This window comes from Ursus americanus, chromosome X (assembly GCF_024610735.1).
Source record: "Ursus americanus isolate L20-20 chromosome X, mUrsAme1.1.p, whole genome shotgun sequence".
Lineage (NCBI taxonomy): Eukaryota > Metazoa > Chordata > Mammalia > Carnivora > Ursidae > Ursus > Ursus americanus.
In genome coordinates, this window is record NC_142164.1 from 64,368,156 (window position 1) to 64,392,901 (window position 24,746).

The following is a 24,746-nucleotide window of genomic DNA, read 5'->3' on the forward strand; positions in this document are numbered from 1 at the left end:
TTAATCACTTGCAAAGGTAGCTACAGATGGGTAAACTTCTGCTTACCTCCCCCCCCACCAAGACAGCATAAAAGAACACACCCAGCATCAAATAACAAACACAAGTACACATACACAAATATGCCTCCTTCCTGAACTGTTTTTTACAATTTGCTCACAAGTAAGTTTCTGAAATTGTGAATAGAGTTGCAAAGGCCTGTGATTGTAGCTTTTAATTATATAGCTCACCACCAAGTTCCTAAGTGACTGCCACATAGCATAGCACATGACAGGAGTTTTCTGAGGATGGTTTCTAACAGTAAGTGATCTCTCAATTATCTTCAACCGTAGCACATCCACTTGTTCTGAATACTGCCTTATGAGAAATTACATCCTGTCCTAATTCCCCTGCTGATATATCTTAGAGACCAAGAAGACAATGCTAAAGGATGGGGGACTTTCCATTTCTCTTTGCCTTTTCTTTCATTCAGAGACTATGACCTGCTGTATCTCAATAGGCTGAAATCTATGAACAGCAGATGAAGTGGTGAAAAAAGTGTTAGGTAGTTCCCCAGGGCTGATGGAGCCAGAATCACTTTGTACTGAGCCTCCACTGTTCTCAAACTGGGAGATTTTCTTTTTGATCATTTTTCTCTCCTTGGCTCTGCGATTCTGAAACCAGATTTTCACCTGAAACAAAAAATGCTTTTGATTTAGTGGGGCATCATACCAAATGCAGTTTTCACAGTCATTACTGATATTGTACAGGGATTTTAGCATTTACAAAGCCCTATCACATGTATCACTTCATTTGAACCTCCCAATGACCTTGTGAAGTATACCTGTTTAACAGGTTAAAAAAAAAAAAGCTGAGACTGAGAGAAGGAAAGTATCTTGCATGAGATGAAATTTTGAGGTCAAATCCAGGGCTACTGATTCTAAATGCAGTGCTCTTTATATTATACCTTATCCACCACCTCGGTTGCACAGGTAGAAATGAGTGAGAGAGCAGCCGATGCTGAGGTGTGGTGATAAAAAGGATAAATAACAAAGGTGATTACGATCTGTCATTAAAAGTTACTTCCTAATAATAAGTTTAATGAAACATAGAACGAGGTGAACAAGGGTAATGAAATACTATATCTCTTGCTGTGATACCAGTGTGCCTTCATACCTGAATGAAATACAAGCTGCTTGGGAAAGGTAACACACTAATGGACTTTCTAATTCTACCATTCTATGATTCCAGGATTACTTCTAGACTTAAGTGAAAAAGCATAACATAGTTGTGTAATGTCAAAGTTTAGGTAAATGGAAACAATTGATCCTTATCATGCTTCATTGAGTACCTTCAGTTTTTTAAATTTGAGGCAGGCATCGTAGAATTATCAGACCATAGAAAATTAAATTTCCTACCCTGAATAATAGAAAAACTTGGTTCAGGTAGCAGCACTGGTGTTCAGTTACTATTATAGTTTGACTGATGTGAACCAGATAATTGCCATGATTGCCAAATTGCCACTTCATACATTGGTTGTGACTACTTGGGGAGTCAATCAAGGTTTTGACTTGACTGACTAATTCTACGTAATTCTTCACCTCCTATGTCCCAACCCTTTGCTTCTCCATCTGCATATTGCCCGGCACATTCAATTATTAATAAACCCACTGACCAATGAGACTAAACTTCCAGTAGGAAGAATGTGGGCTTTAAAAGAGCTTGGAAAATGTCTTGGTCTTCTGTTTTGCTTCCACTCTTGCTTACAGACTTCCCCCAAACCTCAGCCTATTGAAATAACTGTTTAAGACATGTTGGTTGTACTTCCAGTGTACCTGTCTTTCAGAAAGGCCCAGGTTGACTGCCAGTTCTGATTTTCTCCGAATGGTGATATATCTATTGCAGTGGAATTCCTTCTCTAGCTCCAATCTTTGATGATCTGTGTAAACCACACGATACTTTTCTTTTGTCCTGGTTTTCCCTGTTAGGGGAGAAAGCAATATATTTACTCATATTTTACTTCTTTGGAGATTGTTTTGGTTGAAGGAATCACAACTACTGCTCCCATCCTTATCTATTACTTTCAAATATGTAACGAGTATATTTTTTGAACCAAATATACTATATTTCCACTTTTCCATTAAATTCTTTGTCATCTGTGGCTATATCTATATCTATATAAAACCTATCACACCACCACTGACCTACTTACACCAAAGCATTTTATTTTTTTAAAGCAAACACTTAATCCATAATTTTCATTCCCTTCCCTTCCCACTAACATATAGGAACAGCACTGGCAGTAGTAGCAACGTATAGCATACATACACTTTCCTTTATATTTTATGCAGTTCATTCATACCATCTCCTATTGAACCTCTCACCTACACTTTTGAATTATGCAGAATATATCTTTTTTAAAAGATTTTATTTATTTGTTTGACAGAGAGAGAGAGCACAAACGAGGGAGTGGGAGAGGGAGAAGCAGGCTTCCCACTGGGCAGGGAGCCCGACATGGGGCTCGATCCTAAGACCCTGGGATCATGACCTGAGCCAAAGGCAGTTGCTTAACCAACTGAGCCACCCAAGCGCCCCTATGCAGGATATGTCTAATCCCCATTTTGCCAATAAGAAACCTGAGGCTCAGTGTAGGTAAATAACTGGTTGTGTGCTAGTGAGCTGAAGTGCCGGGACCCAAACACATACCTCTGATTCCCAGTCCAGTATGCTAAATGTTATTCCCAGTTTAAATATGCTATGAAGCATAAGAATGGCCCAAGTGTGGCAAACTATTCTGTGATCCTGACATTATTAGTTACATACATTCTAGTTACTTATATATTCTAGAGAGAATTTTGTTTGGATAATAATTTAAAAAGAAAACATTTATTGTCACTTAGATTCTGTTTTACGATAGCCCCTATTATCTTACTAGAAAAAAATTTTGTGTGTGTGAGGGTCTTAAATCAACTTTTATTCCCAAGTGGCTGATCAATGGGGGAAGGAGGAGGTGTTGACTTAAGCAGAATAAAATGAGTATTCTAGTATTCTTTGAAAGGATATACAAACATTTGCTTTGTGTTACAGCATTTAACTAATTTCTCATGCCCTTCCTCAAATAGTTTTATTCTTCCTTTCAAATTTTCCAAAGGTGATTAGGAAGCTTCCCTTTCTTTTCCATTTTTCTAACTCCCTCCAGGATCTTCCTCCTTTTCTCTATGGCATTTGGCAAACTGCTTCTGATCTTCCCTGGTTGTTTTTGATGTGAGGTTTTGGGGAGCGATCTGTAGGACAAAGTTTTCTTTAAAGTGGTTCTCTAAACCCCATTGAGGTGTTAAGATGCAGCACAGGCCTAACAAAGGAGCTACATAGCATCAGATCCCATCCTGAACCCTTTACATTCAGGAACACCAGCCAGTTGGTTTGGAATTTACAAGCCCTAAACAAATGTCAGACACGCTTTCATCTTCAGGAAAGAAAAAAAGGGACACGAATGTAGAAATAAATTCTGGATGAGAGATATGTTTTAGTATTAAACTTAATGGCTGAATAACTCATGGACTAATGAACTAAACAAAACTTGTCTCCCTGAAAATTGAAAATGATGAGCCCTAGTCAGTTAACCTACCTGGAAGACCCAAACTTTGAGCTGGCTTTTAAAATCCAAACAGAAATCCAGGAAACCAAGGGTCTGGCATTTGGTTAGTTACAAAGGCAGAATGTATATTTGAGATCACAATGAAAACTCTGAGGTTTTTTTCTCCAGAACCTCATATCTTAGGATCAAAAAATATTTTTGAAGAGATGTTTCCTAAAACACTTTCTAATCCCAAAGTAGCTGAGTATTTAAATTCTCACTTGAGGCAGAAGTTAAAATTCAACTTATAGCATGTCTGTGCTTTCTACTCTTTGATAATCAGTAAATATAACCAGACTTCAAGAACTCTGGAAGGTTGCAGTCCTTCCCCACCCCCATTGGTCATAAATTCCCCTCTTGCAGTTTCTTCTAAGGACAATAAAGTCAAGACCAGGCCTCTTTATTTGCCATGAAAATCCTCACCCTTTCCGGCAATATAACCCCTGAAGAAAGGAGGGATGAGGAAGAGCCAGGCTGCATATCAAAGCCATGTGAAGTGTTAAAGAGAGTCTGTTGCCTCAATCTGACAGACAAGACCTCAAACCTCAAGAAGATGTAGCTCAGGGGAAATATTGACTGCACATTTTGCAAAGAGAAATGAATTCCTCCTGTGTCCCTCCTCCTGAACTCTCTTCTTTCTTCTGTCTCATTGCTTCTGCTCCTTAAGTGATGAAATGGGACTGAATGGGATTTGGACATCTTCTACTAGAGCATAACATCCACATAATCATACCAAATCAAAGCAAAGAGGATGAGAACCAGTTTCCTTCTATAGGGAATACAGTGCAATTGACCCCATCTTAATGACTTTCTATCTTAAGATAATCCTTTGCTGCTTTTAGTCAAAAATTGCATACCAATTCATTTAAAAATTGTCCAATGAAATGGCCAAAACCAAGGAGCACAATGATAAACTTCAAGAATTATTAAGCAACTTATTTTCTGAAGTGTCTTAAATGAGTAAAACCTTTTAAGTATGACTTCCTCAGTGTTTTGTCCAGTGGCTTAATCAGAATTACTCAGTTGCTTCCTTCTCTCCCCCTTTCCCACTCCTAACAAAAAAGCCTTTCTCCAGCTCTTCTTAGATTATCACCTTGCCGAAACTCATCCAAGACACAACTTTGGGTAATAGAAAAGATGAAAAAATAATTCCTAGCTGCAGTGCACTGACAATGTTTAAAATACAAAAATACTAAACTTTTCACAGAACCTTTCTGTAGGTTCCTCTTTGTGTAATCTTTAAAATGAGATATGTATTGGACCAGACCCCTTAGAGAACAAAGTGTAAATAAAAATATCTTTCTTTTTAATCAAATCACCTAGGGGACAGGCATTTACTATGTCAGTGCCCTTTCCTTAGAAAATCAAATGTGATAATAGTCAGTATGAAATGTTTCTGATTATTCCCTAATATGTTTATGTTTCTTCCTTTAGCTTAAGGTTACTTAAAATAGTCTTCAATCATAGGAAGACTTTTATTTGATTACCTTAATCAGAGAGGGGTTACTTCCATTTCACAGTTCATCTAATTATCTTCTCAGCCATAAGCCAAATGTTGTCTGACACTACTACAGACTGAAGTAGAAAATTTAGGAGGATCTGACTCATTCATTCATTTAACAAATATTTGTTTAACACTGTGTACTAAGCATACAAATGGGTGCATTTGGGTTCAGAGTGGTCCACTGAGGTGATCAGCTTAATTTTTTTGTGTGTAATTCATAACCTGAGATCCGTAGAAGGACTTCAGTGGATCCATGCATCTCCCAAAATTATTTTTAAAATGATGTGTGTATGTGTATGTGTGGGCATGTGTGTGTACACGCACATGCGTGTGGGTACAAGTATGTATACTTTTGTGCATTTTTCTGGGGAGAGGGTTCCCTCTTCTCATTATATTCTTGAACTGCTGCTAAATCTGCACCTCAGGCTACAAGCATATAGCAAAAAGATAATTTTAAATTAAAATGAAACAAAGATTGACTCTAATAAAGCCTCATCTACAAGATAAGCTGCCAGGAGTCGGAGGGGTTCCAAAATAATTCAATTTTAAATTTCTTAATAGAATTTGGAGAGAAAACCTTGTGAAGGTAGCATTATACAGCCAGGTTTAAAAGTTTGTGATGAAGATATCACAAACTAAGGAGTCCCTTTCTAAACTTCTCCTGGCACCAGCATTACCCAAGAAGGAAACCCAAGCTCATAAAAGCAAATGCAAATGGAAGACTTTTAAGCAGAGAAACCTGTCATACTTTCTCTCATAAACAAAAATTCAAGACTCAAAATCATTTCTTTTGTCCTTCCTCTCCCCCATTGTTCTCTCTTCCAAATATACTAATGACTTTCCTCTTCTAAAGTGTTTCAAAACATAATCGTGAACTGGGAGCAGCTATTTTTTTGACTTTTATGTCTTTTGCTGATCTTAGGGCTCAGTAAATGGACGTTAATCACAACCCTAAGATGAGATGTAATAACAGCCCCAGGAGTGCCCCACCTTAACCTCATTTTTTATTCTACTTCGCCAACTGACTTACCCATATTTTTAAAAATGAAGATTTTCTTCCAAACACTTTAAACCAAGTGTTTAAGCTCTACTCTTAATTTGGGATTGCTACCCTAGTAATGTCCCAATCAACCAGAACTGCCTCCTTCTGGCTAAGAGTCCTCCTAATGGTAAAAGTTGGTCCCTTCCCGCTCTCCTGCCTTTGCTTTTTGAAGGGAAGAAAAAGTCCAGAACTGTGAACAAAAATACAATCATTATGGACAAATGCTATTGAAATTCATTTCCTCCTCAGAGGGAAAGAATGATAGAGTCAGATTTTACCATTTTTTTCTAATGACAGGGAGCGATAGGTTGGAGTAATAAAAATGTGATAAAAAGAACAACTACAGTTGAATACAAACATCTCCCCACCTCCCCCCATCCAAGATTAAAGCAGAGTGCCCATTTCCCCTGCCCTGGGCTCCCAGCAGCCACCCACTGGCTTGTTGGTGCCAGCGTGGGTAAGCATTAGGCTGGAATGTCTGGGCCTTCCTGCACTCCATTACAGACCTGCATCCAGCCCCTATGTCTCCAGAAGACTTTCTGGACAGTTATGAAGTCTCTAACCACCTATTAGTGCTGGGGCCGATATTCCTGCATGCCCAGGGATGTCTGAGTCGAGTAGCTTATTATGTCCCAGCAGTGTGCTGTTGCCTTCTCACCTGACTCAACACCTCCATTGGCAGAAAGGACGTTGGAAGAAGGCAATGGGTTTGAGTCCAGCTTGCCTCTGCCAACTTGGGTGAAGGAAGCTGCAGCTTCCTTGAGAGGCCAGGATGACAAGGCCATTTTGCCACTGGGGCTTTCGTGGCTTAACTGGAGGGTCCATTGCTAGCCAAACACCATGAAACCAAAGTTGAGTATCACCAGCTTTTGAGGGGAGCAGACCTGACCAGAAGGGGAAGGGTTTTAAATGGAAATGGCAAGTAGCAGTGACAGCACTGGGACCCTGGCTATCCTCTTGCCTCATTTGCCCACTGATCTTTCCTGTGCATCTGTTTTCCCATCTGGGCATCTACAGAGTTGGACCCTGATCCTTGTGGCTCGGTGTGTCCATTGTCCACCAGCTTGCTCCCTGGACACATCAGGAAATGATGAAAAACACTCCTAGCGTCAGTTTGGTTCCAGGCACTGCACTCTTCCGGCTTTGAGCAGAGGCACATACAAGGGAGGTCACTAATGGGAGGGGATCCTGGGCACTCAGCCACGCAGTAGTCCTCAGCTAAACTGTCCCTGGAGAAGCCTGAGAAGTAGGAGGCACCCAGACCAACAGAAGTAGAAGCCAAGGAAGGAAAAGTGTGAGGGCATTGGGATCGATTACTCACCGGTCACTTGTACGGTCTTGCGCATCCACGCATAAGGGCTGTGGCTGCTTCTGTTGGGAGAACTGGCATCCACGGCGTCGGCATCTATGGGGAACAGTGACCCGCTGGCTGGGGCTGGCAGGCTGCCACTGCTGCTTCCCCCGCCCGCAGGGCCCAAGTTGCTGTATTCCTGACAGCCAAAAGCGGAAGGGCTCGAGGTCATGTCGTTCATGGAGACCGTGCTCATTGTACTGGATGGCCCGGGGTATATATTCCAGTCTTCTCGAGGGGGACTATAGGGTGAACCCCAGACCCCCAGCGACGGCCCGTGAGGCTCCATGCTGGGCACATGGGGATACCCCATGTAGTGCGCGTAGGCAGGGGCCGCTGTGAAGTTGGAGGCTGGCAGGGGACTCCCACCACTCCCAGGGCCGCCAGTCCCAGCGGTGCCGCCTCCCGCGGGGCTCCTGAGAGTGCCCAGGTACATGCCTGCTTCTTTTTCCAAAAGGCAGCTGCTGTACATAGTGGCTTGGGTATGAGGAAGGAGCTCCCTAAGCCATTCTGAAGTTCTTGTAAGGCCCCAGCCCGACTTTAAGAAGCAGCAGGGAATCAATAGATCAGTCGGTAGCTGTGCTGCACGCCCTCCTGTGCCTCTCAGACTACTCCATTCGCGTTTTCTACCCGTCAGGTTTCCAGGTGACTGGTAACCCGGTATAGATGGGCCACCAATGGCTAGGCTGACGTCAAGGGGCTTCAGGCTTTTACATAGCATTTGCATTCAAATGAAGGGCCATTTCACTTTCACAGGGACTTGTTCACTCTGCGCTCCCTCTCCCAGAGCTCCCAGGCCTTTCTGTCTCATCTTTCTCACTTTTGTCCATCTGGTCCCCATAGCACTAGTTCGTGCTTTTGGAGGCAGGAGTTCCTCCGGGGGTTTCTGACCAGTTCCCTCCAGAGTGAGATGAAGACAGGCAGAAGCGGGGCCAAGTCCTGCTCTTTGGGATTCCGTCCTTACCCTGGGGCCTCCTCTTTCTGCTGAACTTCCCTTGCTCAGCCCAGCCTGCCTCTGTGGTATCCCCTCTGCCTACATTCCCCTGCAGGGGTACTCCACTGGAACTGGCCCAGGATACCACTGAAAAGAGTTTTCCCTTCTCCGCCTTGCTCCCTCCCCCAGGCAGAGGGCTTTGTTTCTAAGAACAGATTCATTTCACAAGTATACATTTTGTGTCTACTGAGTGCTAAGCACTGCTGTAGGCACTGGGGATACAGCAGTGAACAAGAGAGAAACATTTTTTAAATAATATTTTTTATTATATTATGTTAGTCACTATACAGTACACCCCTGGTTTTTGATGTAAAGTTCGATGATTCATTAGTTGCGCATAACACCCGGTGCACCATGCAATACGTGCCCTCCTTACTACCCATCACCAGCCTATCCCATTCCCCCACCCCCCTCCCCTCTGAAGCCCTCAGTTTGTTTCTCAGAAGAGAGAAACATTTTTGCTCTGCCTTCTTAAAGTTACTTTCCAGGGGACGGCAGGCTGGATTAATTGGATGTTTTACAAATATGCACAAATTAAAGAAAGATGAAGAGGGTAGGTTATGAAAAAAAGAAGGAAAGGGAGAAGAACCATGTGAGTAATGACAGTATTTTAATGTCAGTTCACTAGTCTCAGGTGTCTTTCTATCAGGTATGACTTCTGCCTCAAAGCCAGTGCCCCAAGGGGTCAAATTCCTGCAGTCTCAAATCCAGGACAGCCACAGCTTCCAGATTTCTTTCACACTTGAGGAAATTTCCTTTGTAAAGCTCCAATTATTGAAAAAGACATTGACTTACCAGTAGATGCCAAATGAACACAAGATTTTGGTTCAAGAAACAAGATAACCTTCTGACCACAAAACCAATCTGTATCCCAGTGTTCTTTCCCAACCCCTTGCCTTCCCACCCCCCTCCCCAAACCTACCACAACCTTTAATCTAAGCTGTGCTCCTACTCAGGGAATGTGCTCCTCTATAAAGACCAATCCAAACTGACACGGCTATTAACTGATGTCTCTTTGGCTTTGGGAATATCACTTCACCTCTGGGAGTTTCAGAGATTTCTCCCATGTAAAATAGAGATCCTAACAGTGTCTACATTACAAGGCAGGATTTACTGAGATAATATATGCAAATTGCTTAACTTAGTGCATGGTACACAGTATGCAACCACTGTATTCATTAATTCACTAAACAAATATTTATTGAATGCTAGGTGCTGTTCTATGCATTGAGACATCAATAGTGAACAGACAAAACCCCTGACCTTATTAAGCTTATATCCTAGTGGGAAGAGACACAAATAAGTAATTACATTTTATGCTTTGTCAGATGGTAATGATCAATGCTGTGAAGAAAAAAAAAGCAGGAAGGAGGATACAGAATGCTGGAGAGGGTGGTATTGCAATTTTAAATGTGGTGGCTTGGGAAGACCTCACCTTGAAATGACATTTAGATAAAATATAGAAGAGGTACTGGTATGAGCTATAAGGAGAAGATCCAGACAGAGGGAGCATGTGAAAAGAAAATGAAAGAATGTCTGTCTTTTTTTTTTTTTGAATGTCTGTCTTCTATTGGAGAAACAGTAAACAAAACAAAACTGTGTGGCTAAAGAATAGATGGGGTCCAAAAGCTAAGGGGGAGTATGTCATTGTAAAGATTCTAGTTTTTGTTCTAAGTGAGGTATGAAGACATTGTAGGGTTTTGAGCAGAGGAGTGACATGATTTAAGTTTTGAAGGGCTCACTCTAGCAGTTGGATTAGGAATAGACTGTAAGTGGGTTGATTAATTAAAAGGCTATTGCAATAATTCAGGTGAATGGCACTGAGGATGGAGGAAAGTGGTTAGATTCTGAATATATTTCAAAGCCTGCTCTGGAGAAGGAGGAGGAGAAGGAACAGAAGTAATTGGTCAGCAGAGACTAATTAAAGCCTAGCACTGGGGAAAAGGGACTCAGGGACAGAGAAAGTAACATACCTGTAAGGCACTTTTTACATGTAATCTCATTTAATTTTCACAACAGCTCCATGACCTAATTTATTAGTATTATTCCCACTTTAGAGATGAAGAAACTGAGGCTCAGAGAGGTGCCATGACTATTTAAATGAACTACTAGTGTGTAGTGTAGTTAGGTTCCCATCCTAAGCCACCCTAACTGCATAGTTATGTATTTAAGTTGGAGTCAGACTAAATGTACAACCCAGCTTAGGCCTGGGGCTTGGCTTCTATTTTCTTTCTCTGCTCAGGCTCCCAGGCCTGGCATTTAATAAATACTCCTCATATCATGGACCCAATTACCCCTGAATTATTCTCTTTCACCTATTCTATACTGAGGCAAACTGGTTTACCTGACATTTGAAAAACTACATCAGGATGGAAGCACATGGAGGATGTTTAAAAGTTAACTAACCCAGTATTATCATTTTACCTATGAGAAAACTGAGGGCCTGAGAGGGGAAGGTGTTCTTTAAGGAAGCAAATGACAGAAATGAGGTTCAAACTCAGGTCTGTTGCCTCCCAGATCAATACTCTTTCTACTAAAAAGCATCTTTGCTTATGCAATTCCCTCTGTCTATACTGTTTTTCTTTATTAAAACAATGTTCAAATTCTCCCTATTCTTCAAGGCTCAGCTCAAATGCCCCCTCCTCCCTAAAGCTTTATGTGATGATGCTCCTCTCAAAAGGCACTCTTCCAATGAGAATGAAATCTTGCCGTTTGCAGTGACATGGACGGAGCTAGAGAGTATTCTGCTAAGTGAAATAAGTCAGTCAGAGACAAATGCCATATGATTTCACTCATGTGTGGATTAAGAAATGAGACAAATGAGCAAAGGAGGAAAAAGAGAGAGGCAAACCAAGAAAGAAACTCAACTATAGAGAACAAACTGAGGGTTACTAGAGGGAAGGTGGGTGAGGGATGGGTTAAATCGGTGATGGGAATTAAGGAGGGCACTTGCTGTGATGAACACCAGGTGATGCACAGAAGTGTTGAATCACTATATTTTACACCTAAAACTAATATTATACTGTATGTTAACTAACTGGAATTTAAATAATAAAAACTTAATTAAAACATTTTTTGTTATTATGTTCAATTAACCAACATATAGTGAAGAAAGCACTCTTCCTGAATTCCATTATCAACTTCCCTCCTTCATTAACTAATACTATTCTTGTCTACCTTAGAATTATTTGGGGTTCTATCTGAATCCTTTGGAATTTGAGCACGTTAAAGGGGTATGAGGAAGCATGTTTGAGCCTACCAGAGTGCAGTGTCATGCAGGTGGTAAGATCTTGGGAAATATTTGTGTGCTGAATCAATAAATGACCTTGGAGCTATAAACTGGAAATCATCATTTTGACCCAGCTCCAGGGATGTCTAGAAGAGAAGCCAGTAAGAACATTGTCCAAGTGCTTGGCAGAACTTGACTTCAGATTACTTCACTTTATGATTTGTTTGTTTCCAGGAAGGTGGGAGTGGATTGGGGAAGTAGAGAGTCAAAGGGAGGTTCAGTCTAGTTTATTTGACTGGAAATTTTGATTTATTTTTTTAAAGATTTTATTTATTTATTTATTTGAAAGAGAGAGAGAGGTAATGAGAGAGAGCATGAGTGAGGTGCGGGGAGAGGGAGAAGCAGGCTCCCCACTGCCGCAGGGAGCCCTAGGCAAGGCTAGATCCCAGGACCCCCAGATCATGACCTAAGCTGAAGGCAGATGCTTAACTGACTGAGCTACCCAGGTGCCGCTGATTTCTTTCTTTACCTGAAGATTAACTGGAGAGGCTGCCTCACTGAAGAAACTAGAGTGGCCAGCAGCGGGAGTCAAACTCCACAGTCTGAAGATCAGGGCTCAGGCCATGCAGGGTTATTTAGTTCTTCTAGGGAGTGATCTTTTAGTTTTCCTGAGACTTAGAGAGGCATTGGTCAAATAGGGCCTCTGTTAGACATTCCCCTTCCACTGCCTAGATCTGGGCTGATCCCCACAGACCAGGTAAATTATAAGGCTTGTGGGAGATAATGAATGTGAAATTGCTTTGTGAACAGCATGGTACACCTGTGATGGACTGTGGGGATCTGGGTAAGCCTTTTCTTTAGTAGGCTTAATGCTGGGAGGTTCTCACAGGAAAAATAGGACTGACAATAGAAATCACTTTATACAGATGTTGGGAGAATTCAGTGCTCCAGTCATGTGCTCAATGACCAGCCATTATTATTACCATCCACAGAGTGGCTAGGACTTCCACAGGGCATGGACCTACTGTGCCTACTCTAGCCCACATCTATGCATGGAAGGTGCTGATATTGGGGAGAAGACCCAGAGCAGTTTAAACATCTATGCCTATTGCCTCTCTAGTCAAACTTTGCTCTCTGGGCTTTAAAAATAGCTCCCCTCCACTCACCCAACCCCATCTCCCTCGCTTAGTTCTTTGGAGCCTTAGTGACACCAGTGCTCAAGTCTTGGGCAGGGAAGGGGCCTTGTGTTCTTTCCATCCATATTTATCATTATGATAGGCTTTTGTACTTCCAGGGCCAGACGCTCTGGAGAATGAGAACCACTAGGCTCCAGGCCTGTCCCAAAGCATCACAGTGGGGGCAGGACAATGGTGTATCTTGGTGAAAGATTAAGGTTCTTTCATGGGAACATGAATTTAGGGTTAGGGTTAGGCCAGGGCTCTGTACCCACCCTGCCCTCAGGACTAGCTGCCTGGTTCTGGGTTGGGAAGAACAAGAGGAATAAGGAAGCTCCAGGGCTCTGAGATGGAAGCCAGAAGACTGCAACAGAGAGAAACAGGCTTCTTGGGCATCCAAGGGCATCCTTGACTCTGGAAGAGAGAAGGTGTATGTAAGGAGGCAAGTAGGGGACAGTGCCTAATACCAAGATTCCGAACTTAGGAAGTATGGGTCAGGGAGGGCTTTTATAGAAGAGAGAGGGAGAAGGAAGGCAGAGAGGCCAACCAAGAATGAAGAGACTGCAAACCCAATACTCTGGAATTAAAGGGAATTCAGACTGAGTCTGAGAGGATAGGGGAGGTTAATTCTCTGAAAGAAAAAAGAGAAATAAAAGTCCTGGCAATCTGCTTTGGGAAAGAGAACAGAAACCCAGTTCACGGATCATATACTCCAAGCCAGAACCAGTGCTGGTTTCCTTTCTGATGTGAATTCTCATTAGGCTCACTACAGTCAAAAGGGGTAGATGGTATCAGTCCTGTTTTATGGTAGTGGGGGAATGGAGGTAAGAATGGAGACTCAGTGAGGTTTAGAAACCAGCCCAAGGTTAAATACCCAGTAAGAAGCAGTCAGTAGGGAGGAGTTAAGATGGCGGAGGAGTAGGGGACCCCTTTTTCAGCCGGTCCCCTGAGTCGAGCTGGATAGGTACCAGACCAGCCTAAATAACCACGGAATCAGCCTGAGACGCAGGATGATGCATCTGGATCTCTACAAATGAACATCTCCAGCGCTGAGTATTGAGGTACGAAGAGGGGAGCTGTAAACCGTGCACGGATATCGGAAGATAAACGGAAGGGGGAGGGAGACGCCGTGTTTGGGCGCCGGGAAGCGGCACCCACCTGCACGGGGGAGCGAGCGGACTCACAGAGGGCACCCGCGAGAGAGCGGACTGAGACCGGTGAGCCGTGAACGCGCCACCAGGCATCTCCCGGAACACCGGAATCCCGGTGTGCTCACGGGATCCAGACTGAGACCGGGAACTCCCGGAGCGCGCGCGGGGCGGCTGGCGGCTGGCGGGCCACCTGCACGGGGGAGCGGGCGGACTCGCGGTTGGCACCCGCGAAACAGCAGACTGAGACCCTGAACCGGGTGCGCGCGCCACCAGGCTTCTCACGAAACTCCGGAATCCTGGTGTGCTCACCGGGCATAGACTGGGACCGGGAGACCCGGGAGCCTGCGGGGCGGCCGGTGGCTGGCGGCATTAGAAACACAAAGGACAGAGACGGGGCGGCCGGTGGCTGGTGGCATTAGAAACACAAAGGACAGAGACGTGCCGGCCCTGGAAGTGAGGGCAGGGACGCCGGGTGTGGGGCGCACATCCCGGGACGCTGCAGGGTTGAGCAGCACCAACAGTAATAGAGTTAAAGTGGCCAGAACATCAGTGGAGAACGGGCCGCAATCCCTCTGTTCTGCGACAATGCAGCCTCTGCTGCTCTGACCCTCAGAAGAGGCATAGCCGGCCGCCAGGGAAAGCCGCCAGAGAACAAAAGCCTGGAAATACCGGCTCAGAGAGTGCCCATCCCCATCCTCCCTCGCAGGGGACACGGAGACTCTAACCAAACAGGGTTGCCTGAGTATCGGCGCGGCAGGCCCCTCCCCCAGAACACAGAAGGCAGGCTGAAAAATCAAGAAGCCCACAACCGGAGGCGCCTGGGTGGCGCCGTCATTGAGCTCCTGTCTCCGGCTTAGGGCGTGATCCCGGCGTTCCGGAAAGGAGTCCCTCATCGGGCTCCTCCGCTGGGAGCCTGCTTCTTCCTCTCTCACTCCCCTGCTTCTGTTTCGTTCTTGCTGACTGTATGTCTCCCTCTCTCAGATAAGTAAATAAATAAAATCTTTAAAGAAGAAGCCCACATCTCTAAGATCCCTATAAAACAAGGGGCACGGCCTGGGACCCAGTCAATAATTTTGGGCTCTGGAAACCCCGCAACCTCTCTTCATCAGAATGACAAGAAGGAGAAGCCCCCCCCCCCAGCAAAGAAAAGACAGTGAGTCAGTGGCCTCTGCCACAGAAGTAACGGATATGGATGTAACCAAATTATCAGAAATGGAATTCAGAGTAACAATGGTCAAGATAATGAGTAGACTTGAAAAAAGTATTCAGGAAAATATTACTGAGAATATAGAATCCCTAAGGGCGGAAATGAGAGCGAATTTGACAGAAATTAAAAATTCTATGAGCCAAATGCAGGCAAAACTAGAGGCTCTGACGGCCAGGGTCACGGAAGCGGAGGAAAGGGTTAGTGAATTGGAGGATGGGTTAATAGAGGAAAAAATAAAAATAGAAGATGGTCTTAAAAAAATCCACGCCCACGAATGTTGGCTACGGGAGATTACTGACTCAACAAAACGATCCAATGTTAGAATCATCGGCATCCCCGAGGGGGTGGAGAAAAACAGAGGCCTAGAAGAGATATTTGAACAAATTGTAGCTGAAAACTTCCCTAATCTAGCAAGGGAAACAAAAATTCGTGTCCAAGAGGCAGAAAGGACCCCTCCCAAGCTCAACCATGACAGACCTACACCACGTCACGTCATAGTGCAATTCGCAAATATGAGATCCAAGGATACAGTATTGAAAGCGGCCAGGGCAAAGAAATTTCTCACGTACCAAGGCAAAGGCATCAGAATTACGTCAGACCTGTCTACACAGACCTGGAATGAGAGAAAGGGTTGGGGGAGCATTTTTAAAGCTCTTTCAGAGAAAAACATGCAGCCAAGGATCCTTTATCCAGCAAGGCTGTCATTCAGAATTGATGGAGAAATAAAGACATTTCAGAATCGACAGTCACTAGCCAATTTCGTAACCACGAAACCAGCCCTACAGGAGGTATTACGGGGGGTTCTATAAAAGTAAAAAGGCCCCAAGAGTGATACAATACAGAAAGTCACAGCCAATACAAACAAAGACTTTACTGACAACATGGCAGAATTAAAAGCATATCTCTCAGTACTCAGCCTGAACATTAATGGTTTAAATTCTTGCTTTAAACACCACAGGGTTGCAGATTGGATAAAAAGAAATGACCCATCCATTTGCTGTCTACAAGAGACTCATTTCGAACCCAAAGATGCATTCAGACTGAGAGTAAAGGGATGGAGTACCATCTTTCACGCAAATGGACCTCAAAAGAAAGCTGGGGTAGCAATTCTCATATCAGATAAATTGGATTTTAAACTACAGACTATAGTTAGAGATGCAGAAGGGCACTATATTATTCTTAAAGGAAGTATTCAACAAGTGGATATGACAATTATAAATATATATGCCCCCAACAGGGGAGCAGCAAGATATACAAGCCAACTCTTAACCAGAATAAAGAGACATATAGATAAAAATACATTAATAGTAGGGGACCTCAACACTCCACTCTCAGAAATAGACAGAACACCCTGGCAAAAACTAAGCAAAGAATCAAAGGCTTTGAATGCCATACTCGACGAGTTGGACCTCTTAGATATATATAGAACACTACACCCCAGAACCAAAGACTACTCATTCTATTCTAATGCCCATGGAACATTTTCAAGAATAGACCATGTTCTGGGACACAAAACAGGTCTCAGCCGATGCCAAAAGATTGAAATTATCCCCTGCATATTCTCAGACCACAACGCTCTGAAATTGGAACTCAACCACAAGGAAAAATTTGGAAGAAACTCAAACACTTGGAGACTAAGAACCATCCTGCTCAGGAATGACTCGATAAACCAGGAAATCAAAAATCAAATTAAACAATTTATGGAGACCAATGAGAATGAAAATACAACAGTCCAAAACCTATGGGATACTGCAAAGGCAGTCCTAAGGGGGAAATACATAGCCATCCAAGCCTCACTCAAAAGAATAGAAAAATCTAAAATGCAGTTTTTATATTCTCACCTCAAGAAGCTGGAACAGCAACAGAGGGACAGGCCTAATCCACTCGCGAGGAAGCAGTTGACCAAGATGAGAGCAGAAATCAATGACTTAGAAACCAGAAGTACAGTAGAGCAGATCAACAGGACTAGAAGCTGGTTCTTGGAGAGAATCAATAAAATTGACAGACCACTGGCAAGACTTATCCAAAAGAAAAGAGAAAGGACCCAGATTATTAAAATTATGAATGAAAAAGGAGAGGTCACGACGAACACCATTGAAATTGGAAGGATTATTAGAAATTTTTATCAACAGCTATATGCCAATAAACTAAGCAATCTGGAAGAGATGGAATCCTTCCTGGAAACCTATAAACTACCAAGTTTGAAAAAAGGAAGAAATTGATTTCTTAAACAGGCCAATTAATTATGAAGAAATTGAGTCAGTGATAAACAACCTTCCAAATAACAAAACTCCAGGCCTGGACGGTTTTCCTGGGGAATTCTACCAAACATTCAAAGAAGAAATAATACCTATTCTCCTAAAGCTATTTCAAAAAATAGAAACAGAAGGAAAGCTACCAAACTCATTCTATGAGGCCAATATTACCTTGATCCCCAAACCAGGCAAAGACCCCCTCAAAAAGGAGAATTACAGACCGATTTCCCTAATGAATATGGACGCCAAAATCCTCAACAAGATACTTGCTAATAGAATCCAACAGTTCATTAAAAGGATTATCCACCACGATCAAGTGGGATTCATACCTGGGATGCAAGCGTGGTTCAATATTCGCAAATCAATCAGCGTGATACATCATATCAACAAGAAAAGACTCAAGAACCATATGATCCTCTCAATCGATGCAAAAAAAGAATTTGACAAAATACCCCATCCTTTCCTGATTAAAACCCTTCAGAGTGTAGGAATAGAAGGTACATTTCTCAATCTCATAAAAGCCATCTATGAAAAGCCTACTGCAAATATTATTCTCAATGGGGAAAAGCTGGAAGCCTTTCCCCTAAGATCAGGAACACGACAAGGATGCCCACTCTCGCCACTATTATTCAACATAGTACTAGAAGTCCTTGCAACAGCAATCAGACAACAAAAAGGGATCAAAGGTATTCAAATCGGCAAAGAAGAAGTCAAAATGTCTCTCTTCGCAGACGACATGATACTCTATATGGAAAACCCAAAAGAAGCCACTCCCAAACTATTAGAAGTTATAGAGCAATTCAGTAACGTGGCGGGATACAAAATCAATGCTCAGAAATCAGTTGCATTTCTGTACACGAATAACGAGAACGAAGAAAGAGAAATCAGGGAATCCATCCCATTTACAATAGCACCAAAAACCATACGTTACCTTGGAATTAACTTAACCAGAGACGTAAAGGACCTTTATTCTAGAAACTATAAATCACTCTTAAAAGACATTGAGGAAGACATAAAAAGATGGAAAGATATTCCATGCTCATGGATCGGAAGAATTAACATAGTTAAAATGTCCATGCTACCCAGAGCAATCTACACTTTCAATGCTATCCCGATCAAAATACCGAGGACATTTTTCAAAGAACTGGAACAAACAGTCCGTAAATTTGTGTGGAAACAGAAAAGGCCCCAAATCGCCAAGGAACTGTTGAAAAGGAAAAACAAAGCTGGGGGCATCACAATGCCGGATTTCGAGCTGTACTACAAAGCTATGATCACAAAGACAGCATGGTACTGGCACAAAAACAGACACATAGACCAATGGAACAGAATAGAGAGTCCAGAAATGGACCCTCAGCTCTTTGGGCAACTAATATTTGATAAAGCAGGAAAAAACATCCGGTGGGAAAAAGACAGTCTCTTCAATAAATGGTGCTGGGAAAATTGGACAGCTACATGCAAAAGAATGAAACTTGACCACTATCTCACACCATACACAAAAATAAACTCCAAATGGATGAAAGACCTCGATGTGAGACAGGAATCCATCAAAATTCTAGAGGAGAACATAGGCAGCAACCTCTACGACATCGGCCAAAGCAACCTTTTTCATGACACATCCCCAAAGGCAAAAGAAACAAAAGATAAAATGAATTTATGGGACTTCATCAAGATTAAAAGTTTCTGCACATCCAAGGAAACAGTCAGAAAAACTAAGAGGCAGCCCACGGAATGGGAGAATATATTTGCAAATGACACTACAGATAAAGGACTGGTATCCAAGATCTACAAAGAACTTCTCAAACTCAATACACGAGAAACAAATAAACAAATCAAAAAATGGGCAGAAGATATGAACAGACACTTTTCCAATGAAGACATACAAATGGCTAACAGACACATGAAAAAATGTTCAAAATCATTAGCCATCAAGGAAATCCAAATCAAAACCACACTGAGATACCACCTTACGCCAGTTAGAATGGCAAAAATAGACAAGGCAAGAAACAACAATTGTTGGAGAGGATGTGGAGAAAGGGGATCCCTCCTACATTGTTGGTGGGAATGCAAGTTGGTACAGCCACTCTGGAAAACCGTGTGGAGGTCCCTTAAAAAGTTAAAAATTGAGCTACCCTATGATCCAGCCATTGCACTACTGGGTGTTTACCCCAAAGATACAGACGTAGTGAAGAGAAGGGCCATATGCACCCCAATGTTCATAGCAGCAATGTCCACAATAGCTAAATCGTGGAAGGAGCGGAGATGCCCTGCAACAGATGACTGGATTAAGAAGATGTGGTCCATATATACAATGGAATATTACTCAGCAATCAGAAAGAATGAGTTCTCAACATTTGCTACAACATGGACGGCACTGGAGGAGATAATGCTTAGTGAAATAAGTCAAGCAGAGAAAGACAACTATCATATGATTTCTCTCATCTATGGAACATAAGAACTAGAATGATCAGTAGGGGAAGAAAGGGATAAAGAAAGGGGGGGTAATCAGAAGGGGGAATGAAACATGAGAGACTATGGACTATGAGAAACAAACTGAGGGCTACAGAGGGGAGGGGGGTGGGGGAATGGGATAGACCGGTGATGGGTAGTAAGGAGGGCACATATTGCATGGTGCACTGGGTGATATACACAACTAATGAATCATCGAGCCTTACATCGAAAACCGGGGATGTACTGTATGGTGACTAACATAATATAATAAAAAATCATTATTAAAAAAAAAAAAAGAAGCAGTCAGTAAATCATTATCTAGTCTGACCACAATGCTCATGCAAGGCTTAGAGATCTGAACTTGGAGAATAATGGCCCAGTTGTTATGCCCATATTTACTGAACACAGGATAAAAGGGAAAATTGTATAAACATAATGGCAGAAATTTAGATTAGCTCTGAAAAAATAACTTGCCCGCTATGAGGGCCAGGAAGCACTGAGGTGGGTGAACAAGTTGATGAAATATGGAATGGCCTTTTTAAAAATCTAAGTGGAACTCTATGAGGGATTGTTTCAGAACAGTTTGGCTTTGAAGTCAAAACAGAGTCACATTAGTGACTGACATTTGATTTTATAATGAACATTTTCACTCTAAAAGGTTTGCTTTTACTTTGATCTTGCTTTAGCCCAGTTTCTTTGTTCTCTCGCACTCAAAATTCCTCTTACATCATTTCATCTTACTATTTTTGCTTGTTTCCTCATTGGAAAGTTTCTTCACTGCACTTTCATTCTCTCCTAAACACCCAAACTTCATTATCCTTCAAATAACCAATTATAACAATTATATGTATAACCAATTATGTATATATATCATTGATAAAATTTATGTTTTAGAGCAGTTTAAGGTTCACAGCAGAATTGAAAGTACAGACACAGTTCTTATATATCTCTGTCTCCCCAGAAACCCACAACCTTCACCTCTGTTGATAACCACTACTTCAGTGGTACATTTTTTATAATCAATAAACCTATTTCAGTGCATCATTATCCCTGAAGTCCATAGTTTATATTAGGGTTCACTCTTAGTGGTGTACATTTTATGGGTTTTGACAAATGTATAATGACATATATCCACCACTGCAGTATCATGGAATACTTTCACTGCCCTAAGTATTTTCTATTTTCTGCCCATTTATCCCTCTCTTTCCCTAATCCCTGACAACTACCAGTATGTTTATTGTTTCCATAGTTTTGCATTTTCCAGAATGTCATATAGTTGGAATCATATAGTATGTAGCCTTTATGGATTTCCTTTGCTTTCAGTTTAATATGCATTTAATGTTCCTCAGTGTCTTTTCATGGCTTGGTAACTCATTTTGTTTTAGTACTGAATAATATTTCATTGTCTAGATGTACATGGCTTAGTTATCCATTCACCTACTGGAGGACATCTTGGTTGCTTCCAATTTTTGACAATTATGAATAAAGCTGCTATAAACACTTGCATGAAGGTTTTTTTGTAGATAGAAGCTTTCAATTCATTTGGGTAAATACCTAGGAGTGTGACTGCTGGATCATATGATAAAAGTATACTTAATTTCAAAAGAAACTGTCAAACTGTCTTCCACATTGGCTGTACAATTTTGTATTCCCACCAGCAGTGAATGAGAATTCCTGTTGTGGGAGGAGTTAAGATGGCAAAGGAGTAGGTGACCCTTAAGTTTGTCTGGTCCCTTGAATACACTTAGTTTTCAAATCATTCTGAACACCTGAGAAATCAATCAGAGATATGAGAAAAGAAATGCTGCAAGTCTACAAAGTAGAAAAGCGACCACCATTTAGAAGGTAGAAGGCTCAGAGACTTGAATTCAGGGTGCTATAACTGAGGATATGGCGGAGGGGAGGGAACCTGCTTAAGAAGGCTACTGCAAAGTATTATAAGCAGTGGAGTGCAAAATTGAAACTTTAAGAAGTCTGCTACAGTGGGAGACATCCCTGGCTTAAAGGTGCTCAGGGGTGAAGGGTGGGGGGTGGAATCCTAGGTGTGGCAATGTGGTCTCAAGATCCTCAGAGTTACAAGAAGAATAGGTGCTGCCTGAATGCGGCAGAGTTCCCAGGTAAAGGAGTGGGAAAGCCAGCTGAAAACAGCCAGTCTAGGTGCCAGCTTTCTGCTCTATGTTGCCATAAATTGTGAACCACTACAGGTAGAGCAACCGCTTTCTTGGGAGGGGTCCAGCAAAAGGCAGAAGCATATGGCAAGACTCCCTCCTCCCCAGAGAGGAACAGCACCGGTCCACTTCGGGACAGACATAATGCTATTGCATACTTAACAAACTACAGCATAAACATAATTTTATGTACTGGGAGACCAAAAAAGTCATTTGACTCCCTTTATTGTGATATTCACCTTATTGCAGTAGTATGTAACTGAACCTGCTATATCTCTAAGGTATGCCTATATCCCCTTTTCTCCTTTATCAAACATCAGTTGATTAGATTTATGTGTGTCTACTTCTGGGCTCTCTATTCTGTTTTCCATTAAGCTATTTATCTATTATTTCGCTAAGATCACACTGTCCTGATTTCTGTAGTTTTATAATAAGTTTTGAAGTCCAGTAGTGTCAGTCCTCTAATTTTGTTCATCTTCTTCAATATTGTGCTGGCTATTCAGGGTGTAAACTCCATTTTAACTTTGGAATCAGTCAATATCCACAAAATAACTTGCTGGAATTTTGACTGGGATTGCATTCAATCTGTAGATCAAGTTGAGAAGTGACTTCTTGACAATATTGAGTCTTCCTATATATGAATATAGAATACATCTCCATTTATTTAGTTCTTTGATATCTTTCATCAGAGTTCTATAGTTGTTCTCATAGAGATATTGTATTATGTTAGAGTTATATCTCAGTATTTAAATTTTTTGGATGATAATGTAAATGGTAATGCATTTTTAAATTCCAAATTCCACTTGTTTGCTGTTGACACATACAACAGTAATTTACTTTTGTATATTAATCTTGTACTCTGCAACTTTGCTACAATTGCTTATTAGTTCCAGTTTTTTTTAATGATTTTTTATTATATTATGTTAGTCACCATACAGTACATCCCCGGTTTCCGATGTAAGGCTCGATGATTCATTAGTTGTGTATAACACTATTAGTTCCAGTTTTTAAAATTATAATTCTTTTTTTTTTACTGCTGGCATATACAACAGTGATTTACTTTTGTATATTAATCTTGTACCCTGCAAACATGCTACAATTGCTTATTAGTTCCAGTTTTCAAAATTATAAAATTATCATTCTTTCAGATTTTCTGCATAGATTATTCCATCTGCCAAAAACATCTTTTATTTCTTTGTTCCCAACTTTTATACCTTTTATTTCCTTTTCATGTCTTACTGCATTAGCTAAGGCTTATAGTACTATATTGAAAACCAGTGGTGAAAAGGAATGTCCATGCCTTATTTTTTATTTTAGTGGGGAAGTTTCTAGTTTCTCACCATTCAGTATGATGTCAGTTGTAGGATTTTGTAGTTTTTTTATTGGCTTATTAACTTGTTTATTTTCTATTTTTAAAAATTTTTTTATTATGTTGTGTTAGTCACCACACAGTACATCATGTAATTTTTTAAAAAATTAATTTGAAGTTGTTCTCCTCTATTCCTAGTTTGCTGAGAGTTTTTATCATCAATTGGTGCTAGATTTTGTCAAATTCCTTTTCTGCATCTTTTGATATAATCATAAGATTTTCCTCCTTTAGCCTATTGATCTAATGAATTACAATAATTGATTTTCTAATATTGAACCAGCCTTGCATACCTGGAATAAATACCACTGAGTCATGGTTTATAATTCTTTCTATACATAGTTATATTCAATTTGCTAATATTCAATTGAAGATCTTTGCATCTATGTTCATGAGAGATATTGATCTGTAGTTGTTTGTAATGTCTTTGGTGTTGGTTTTAGGGTAATGCTGCCTTCACAGAATGAATTAGGAAGTATTCCTTCTGTTTTTATCTTCTGAAAGAGATGGAAGAGAATCGGTACAATTTATTCTTTAAGTGTTTGGTAGAATTCATCAGTGAACACATCTCAGCTTCTTGTTTTGGAAGATTATTAATTATTGTTTTAAATTGTTTAATAGAAATAGGCCTGTTTGGATGCATATTTCTTCCTGTGTGAGTTTTGGCAGATAGTATCTTTCAAGGAATTGGTCCATTTATTCTCTTCAAATTTGTGGGCATTGAGTTGTTCTTAATATTTCTTTATTATCCTTTAATGTCCATGGGATCTATAGTTACATCCTTTTTTTTGTTCTTGATATTAAGAACTTGTGCTCTCTTTGTTTATTCTTTAGTTAGCCTAGCTAGAGGTCTTTCTTTCTTTCTTTCTTTCTTTCTTTCTTTCTTTCTTTCTTTCTTTCTTTCTTCTTTCTTTTTGATTTTATTTATTTATTTATTTGTTTATTTATTTATTTATTTATTTGCAAGCGTGCCAGAGAGCACAAGTTGGGGAGGGGCAGAGGGAGAAACAGACTCCCCGCTGAGCAGGGAGTCCATCAACGGGCTCAATCTCACAACCTTGAGATCATGACCTGAGCAGAAATCAAGTCAGGGGCTTAACCAACTGAGCCACCCAGGTGCCCCTCCACTTATTTCTTTATCCATTTATCCATCAGTGGACATTTGAGGTGTATCCATGTCTTGGCTATTGTAAATAATGTTGCCATGAGCATGGGGGTGCAGATATCTTTTCAATATTG

The 24,746-nt window shown here is 41.3% G+C and overlaps 1 protein-coding gene across 1 annotated transcript; it reads right to left on the reverse strand.

Moving 5' to 3' along the window:
* Positions 1 to 462: 462 nt before the first annotated feature.
* CDX4 (caudal type homeobox 4) lies at positions 463 to 7,983 on the reverse strand. Its single transcript, XM_045788495.2, has 3 exons — positions 7,482 to 7,983; positions 1,813 to 1,958; positions 463 to 669 (listed from the first exon to the last, which is right to left on the reverse strand). The coding sequence occupies exons 1-3, from the start codon at positions 7,981 to 7,983 to the stop codon at positions 463 to 465; spliced, it is 855 nt and encodes a 284-aa protein (XP_045644451.2).
* Between the last annotated feature and the right edge of the window lie 16,763 nt (positions 7,984 to 24,746).